Source organism: Anneissia japonica, unplaced genomic scaffold (genome assembly GCF_011630105.1).
Source record: "Anneissia japonica isolate Jap-2015-1 unplaced genomic scaffold, ASM1163010v1 scaffold585_len4108843_cov191, whole genome shotgun sequence".
Taxonomy (NCBI): Eukaryota; Metazoa; Echinodermata; class Crinoidea; order Comatulida; family Comatulidae; genus Anneissia; species Anneissia japonica.
The window spans coordinates 2,274,006-2,280,934 of NW_022716829.1; the positions used below are offsets into that span (position 1 = coordinate 2,274,006).

Here is a 6,929-nt window from a genome sequence, read left to right on the forward strand (position 1 = left end):
TTGGGCAAATCCTCGCGCCACCCCTGACACACTCAAGCCAAAGGATCTTCTAAATATCGACATACCTTGCCTAGGGCTTGCCTCCAGGCTCGGCTTAAAGATCTTAAATACTTTAAGTAGCATTTTTAGTCTAGTCTATGCCTAAATACAGTACAGTAGAAATTTTTCAAACTTTTTCAGGTATCTGCTTGTGCAACCAAATAAAGATATCAAGTCAGATTGGTGATCAGTGTCCTGAGGGGAAGAGAGGGCAAAATGGTGTGTGTAAAGGTAATATGAATGAAATATCATTGATTCGTGAGGATAATCAATCAATTATATTTGCCATGCAGCAGTGTATTGGTTGCTCAGTGGTTAAGATACCTGCCTTCTCCGAGGCCTGTATTTAATTCCTGAGACAGCAGAATACTTTCTCATGTCTAAAACCAATGTGGGACTTATAATGTATTTAGCTGAGCACTGGGGGGAGAACAGTAGATCTTTACTGAAACAGGTATTAAAAAGTAGAAAATTACATATAAAAAAATAATATTATTTGTCGGACATTAAAGATGTAGCGTATTGTCGCATGCTAAACACCAAAACAATCATAAAATTATTCAGATTCACATTCACATTCAGATTTATTGATCAATCATATAAAATACATGAAATTTGTTTTCCTGAGAATACACATAAAGCTGGTTTTCCACTAGGCGAATTTATTCGGGCGAATCAAAGCGTCGGTTCGCTTCCTGAGTTCTGATTGGTTGCGCATTTTTTCGCTAGCAAAAACTCCGATAGAAATGTGAATGCGCATGTGCATGAGCCGCCACTTTCCATTCGCGCGAATAAATTCGCCAAGTGGAAAATAGGCTTAAAGTTCATTAAAGTACACAAAAATATTTAGTTGCATAAAATATTTTTTGAAATTAACTTGCCCATTTTAAAGTAACATAAATGTTATCAACTTGAACATAGAAATTATGTATTAAAAAAATGTCTACCCATCAGTTTACAGTGAAAAATGATAGAAACACTTCCAGTCACTGGAAGTGTTTTATTATTTTTATTATAATTTTTTGGTTTAAAAATCAGGGTACACATTTTTAAAATTCAATAATTTTTATGTACAAGTTAATAATTCGTATGCTACTGCAATATGAGCAAGTTTATTTCAAAATTATTTTTTATGATTTTTTGACATTAGCAAGGGACAATACATCTTTAATAATAACAATTTTGAATCTTGGTTGAATAAGATATTGCATATTAAAATTTTAAAATATCTAAAATATGATAATATTAAAGTGAGTAGAGTGCTATCATGCCATGTTTAATTGTTGACAACATTTATTTGTACAGATGTTAATGAATGCGATGAAGGGGGAAGACAACAGTGTGGTCAGTTGTGTACTAACACGCCCGGTTCCTATTACTGTTCCTGTCTCCCAGGCTACAGCTTAGCTTCTGATCAATGGTCGTGTTTAATAGAAGGTAAAATGGACATTTTATTTATTTATTACATATTTCGCACAAAAATTTAAAAAAAACAGAAAGTGGCCAGAGGACACCATGAGCTGAGAGCTCAACACGAGACGTGGGTATCCTCTAAACCCCTGAGCAGTAGCCTAGTATAAAAAGATTGATGATAAAAAAGTCAGTCATTTCTCAGTGGTGAGTCATATTTTATTTTAGACAAAAGTCCATATTATTATACATAACTCAACAATAAATAGGGTAATGTGCAAAAACAATGGCATAACCAAACAAAATGCCATGACTTTAAATATGTATTTTTGTTTATAGATTGATCTCAGAATTCATATAGAAACTGTTTTTATTCTTTTAATAAAGCATGTGGTCACTATTTTTGTTGCATCAGAGATGAAAAGAAATGAACCGTGCTGAAAAAGACATATGTTTGATTTAAAGCTCTGAAACATTGTTGGTTGACCATTGCAAAACTATTGCGTAGTAATGAAAATGATTGTAATTTGTGGTCTTTCTGAAAACATGAAGAATTGTAAAAGTTATGATTAATTTTATTATTTAGATCCTCCACTACAGTTTCTGATCAGCTATGACAACCATGTTGCCACCACGTTGGATACAGGCTCTAACTTTACACAGTTTGTTGAAAGTGACGGTCCCATCAAGTCATGTGATTATGACTTAGACAATCACAGAGCGTACTGGGTTGATAGTAAGAATAACGCAATCTATACAAGTTTTCTGAATGGATCAAACACTCAGGTATTTACAAACTACATTCCTCTTTATTGTAGTTATTACGAGGGGTGGCACCAGCAGGTGGTAAAAATGATACATGGTGGAGCTGAGGTGGGGTGGACTCTGGACCATTTGTCAAGGAACAATGCACCACCTGTTAGGGAAAAGCTGGAGCCACCCCTGTCTGAACTAATATTAATATATTACAATTTCACATATTTGATTTTATTTTATTTGGCATCTATACTGTACATATGAACTACATAAAAATTGATAAAAAAAAAAGTGTCATAAAATCTCCAGGTATACATAAAATATTACAATTTAAAACAGTAGAAAGTCAACAATTCAAAAAAAAAAAAATAACGATACCCGGAATGCCCATAAAGTCCTTATTATTTCCAACGGAGTCCGATTAATGATAAGACACCATAAAAAATAATTAGATTATCATCCCTACCGCATTGCAGAGTCCTAGAATTAATAAGTGTTGACTAATCCACCCTAATAATACAATTATTATTTTGGCCTAACCAATGAGCTCTTCTTAGGCCTGTGTCGATACTATAACTAAAGGTGTGTTTTCATTGATTAATTTTCACCAAGACAAAGAGTAACTTTACCTTTTTCAAATCATACCACTGTTAACACATGAATTTAAATACATTAGGTTTTGCCTAGCAATCACAGATATTAAAATTTAGCATGAGTGATCAGTCTAAAGGAGATTTAACCTAGTCGTGCTGTTGGGTATCTTCCTAGGCGACATTCACACAGTAACACCAAGGAGGTATGGTGGCAACACTTACCACACTACTTGGATAACTTGACCAAGGTGATTGTTAAGCCCTGTCAAAAATCTATCAAATTTTATTTGACAAAAACATGTGACATACCTAAATATGGTCATAATGACATCATATCATGACCATATATAGGCACATCATGACTATAATATGGGCATACAACAGCTTTTTGATAGGGTGGACAAAGCTTTACATAGCCTTTTTGCACTGGACCAGGTACATGGTTAAAGATAGTCCACAGGGAGGTATGGTTCAAGTAAGGTAACCAAAGTAGTTCCAATTCAAACTTTACATGTACTTATGAGGATTGGGAGTGGAGTTGTTTTGGCATGTAAGAATAGACCTGCTGGTTCAAAGTTAACTGCTGTTTGTCTGGTTGCTTTTCAACACAATCAACAAGTACTTGTTGATTGTTTCATAGAAAGAACTATTTGCTCACAATATCAAATAACTTCAGCAATAAAAAGTCAGACAGCTGTTACAATTGAACAATTCAAAATTTTGACAAATATCTCCTGATTGCTGTATAGAAAATGAATTACCTGAACATAATATATCAAATAAATTTAGCAAACACAGAATAAATATATTGAAAAAGAGTGCAAACAATGAACAGCACTGTAGGGTTCGAACTAAGTCTGACCTAAAACTTTTCCAGTAATCTTCTTAGCCAACCGAGTGTCACGTAACAAGCAACCAATCTGTTCTTAAGCTGATTGTTGGTCCCATGGTCCACATTTCACTCCAAACAACATCAGGTATCTATAGGATTGGAGAAGCATTGATGCTTAGGAGATGATCCACCTGATGATGGGTCAACTCCTACTTTACTGTCTCCTAAGCACCATGATTCCATGGTAGCAAACACAAGCAATAACTTTCACATGCTAACACTCAAGGATACACTTAGGCATTTAATTTTATCTCCAATAATTTTACATAAGGCACAAGTTCAAGCATTAAGACTACTTGAAAACATCTTCAGGAGAGGTGTCAGATAAATCTAAATTATTTTTCTTAGAAAATAGCTTGTTTTAACAAACAACATTTAATACACACTAAAATTGAAATTATATGCTAGAAAAGAACAAAAAATTGGCATCATACTTGCCACCAGCATGAAATCTCTGAATAGGTGAACACTACCACCAGTCGGCTAAACTGGTGGTGTGTGCACTGAATCGTGGAGATCTCTTGGTCCCGGTTCAGTTCCCATCGCTGCTCTCCTTGTGTTTAAGCTGGAGGGCTGAATTACAAGTTTCAAAAGCGCACCGTCTTTTGGATGAGACGTTTAAGCCATGCGTTCCATGTGCAAAATGGCCCCTGTGCATGTTAAAGAATGCAGTAGGGGATTGTCTCCCGTTGTGCTGCCCAATTACCACCAAAAGGACCTCACTGGAAATAAATCTTATTTTGTGATTTATCCTTGGTATTCACACCAAATAAATCCATCCATCCTCAAAAAGCATTTATCCATCCAATTACAGAATTTTTATATTGCAGCATTGCATTCCTTACTTAGATATAAAATAGGATCTCGAGGAAGAGCCTAAGGGCACCCTCCTACAATATTTTTAGTTTTTTTAATATTTGTCAATATAATTTAATTTTTTATTTTTTTCTGCCTATATGCTTTTGGCAGTATTTGTTCTGTCCTCTTGACAATCTTTCAAAAATAAAGTTTGCTAAAATTAAAGGTTTTGCATTACCTTCTGGGTGTGTTGATTCAAGAAAGTATATACAAGGGGACATTGACTCTAAAGAAGGAATGCAGGAGGGATCGAAGAACATGAATTTTGATAATTTTATAATTTGATAGAATGTTAAAATTATGAGAATTACAATTAGGCCTGGTCTTGATTGATTCACCAGATGCATTAGAATTCCAAAGACTGCTTTACATTACATTTAACTTGAAATACATTAAAAATTCTTTCCCATATTCTGATAGCTTCTTTTAAATTACTAAAAATGTGTTTGAACTATGCCGCTAATATTGAATTCATGATATTATTAATGATTTTTTTTTCATTTGAGGGTGGGGGTTTGTTATAACTCACCTAAGGCCATAACATCCCTTGAGCTAGTGCCTTGTAATGCAGTGATGACAGTGTACATTTAAATAATTGATTATCACCTATGGTTGCAGTACCATTACCTTGCCCTGACAATTGGCATGGGAAAAAGTATTCTGCTGTGTTGAAAGTTCAAATTAACAACATGTTTGGACAAAAGTGAGTGGTACATTAGTTGTTAATACTAATGTTCAATGCTACTGAGTTAATTCTTTGTCTGCTGCCGAAAGATTGTATGTGAACTGGCTTAATCAATCTTTCTTTCCAAGTGGGTTGAGGGTTACTTGGTTTTCTCCATATGTAGATTTTTTTAATTTTCTGTCACTCCATTTTAATGTTTTAATACTACAGGAATGTATGTATTATTTCAGATTATATGTAATCCTAGAGGTAAACTTGAGAACATTGCTGTGGACTGGATTAACCAACGGTTGTATTGGACTGTCTCTGACAGGGGTCTCATTGAAAGAATTAACTTAGATGGTTCAAAGAGGCGGATACTGGTCGCTACTCTTCAGTACTCTCCATTGGACATAGTCGTTGAACCTTTGAAGGGGTGAGTTTTTGAATCCCGCATTTATACAATACCTGTAAATTAAATTTGCTTAAAATTATGCTTGAGCTTCTGTTCAATCTATGATGGCAGCAGACTCATATTGTTCTATAACTGTTTTGAAATTAGCTTATGTTTGAAAAAAATACAGTAACCATGAAGCCTTGCCCTTTAAAATATTGAATTTATTGCATGGAAAAAAATATTATTTTTTGTTTCTTTTTACATTTTGATTTAAAAACAAAATAACCCCTCCTCAATGTCTCATTTTCTTTAATTAAAATATCATATTTTTGGGTTTCCTTTTAAAAAAAATCTTTGTAATTCCCAATAAGAAAATATTATTAGTTTGTAGTGCACATGTCTTCTATGGTACTAAAAAAATATATATTTTTGAAAAAAAAACCCAATTTTTATAGGGCCTAATGTACAGTACATGGATTTGTAACAGTTGCAGTGTTGTAAGCTCATCTGTCACTTACATCTATTAGATTCTCAGACCACATATCTTGCTTTGATCCCTATTCAAATAAATAGTTGATTTTTGCAGTTGTGTTTTGTCCATGGGATGTGCTCGTTTAGCCTGTGGGCACCATATTCTGTTCTGTAACCTTCTATTATATCTTGTTAAAATGCAATACAATCTCATGTCCATCAGGTGTCCAGTTGAGGTCATACTACCTGCAAGGCCTGGCTGTACCACAGACCCTATTGACTACACCTAGATCAAATAGTTACAAAAGTGTAGTTCAAAATAAACAGGGAGGTTTTATAATTAGTACAAGGTTTATATTAAATTCGCTTTCAATTGTAAATCAGAACTCTGTTTTCAACATGTCTCAGTACAAGTGGTGAAAACAGAATGTTTTCAAACTGTAATTATTTAACCTATTGTAATCAGAAATTTTTAAAAATAATTTTTAGTAGAGTACTTTAAAACCTTAAAATGAAGCAGGGCTTTTTTTTTTTGTGAACTTTGGATGGGCTTCATTTTGAGGCTACTTTTGCAAAGTAAAGAGGGGGCTTCTTTTCAAAATGAATGCTGTAAATTTTGTGAATTTGTACTATAAAACAATGCATAAGGGGATTGTAACATCAACCTGTATCATAGAGTGTATTTAACTGGCATTAAATCACCTAAACTACTGTATAAACCAAGTTTGTTTTTAAGTTATTTTGTTTTTTGAAATTCATGTACAGTGTATGTACTGTACTGTCTTAAAAAGAAGCCTACACTATCTTGAATAAAAGCCCATGGGTTTCTTTTCAAGGCTGATTTTGCTA

General features: G+C 33.9%; 1 protein-coding gene across 1 annotated transcript in view; it reads left to right on the forward strand.

Moving 5' to 3' along the window:
• The window catches only part of LOC117109913 (low-density lipoprotein receptor-related protein 4-like), a 68,097-nt gene that overhangs the window by 17,192 nt on the left and 43,976 nt on the right, over positions 1-6,929 (forward strand). Inside the window, exons 2-5 of the mRNA XM_033252383.1 lie at positions 181-270; positions 1,345-1,476; positions 2,036-2,235; positions 5,464-5,648. Coding sequence (XP_033108274.1) covers positions 181-270; positions 1,345-1,476; positions 2,036-2,235; positions 5,464-5,648 — 607 coding nt within the window. The remainder of the gene's footprint in view (positions 1-180; positions 271-1,344; positions 1,477-2,035; positions 2,236-5,463; positions 5,649-6,929) is intronic.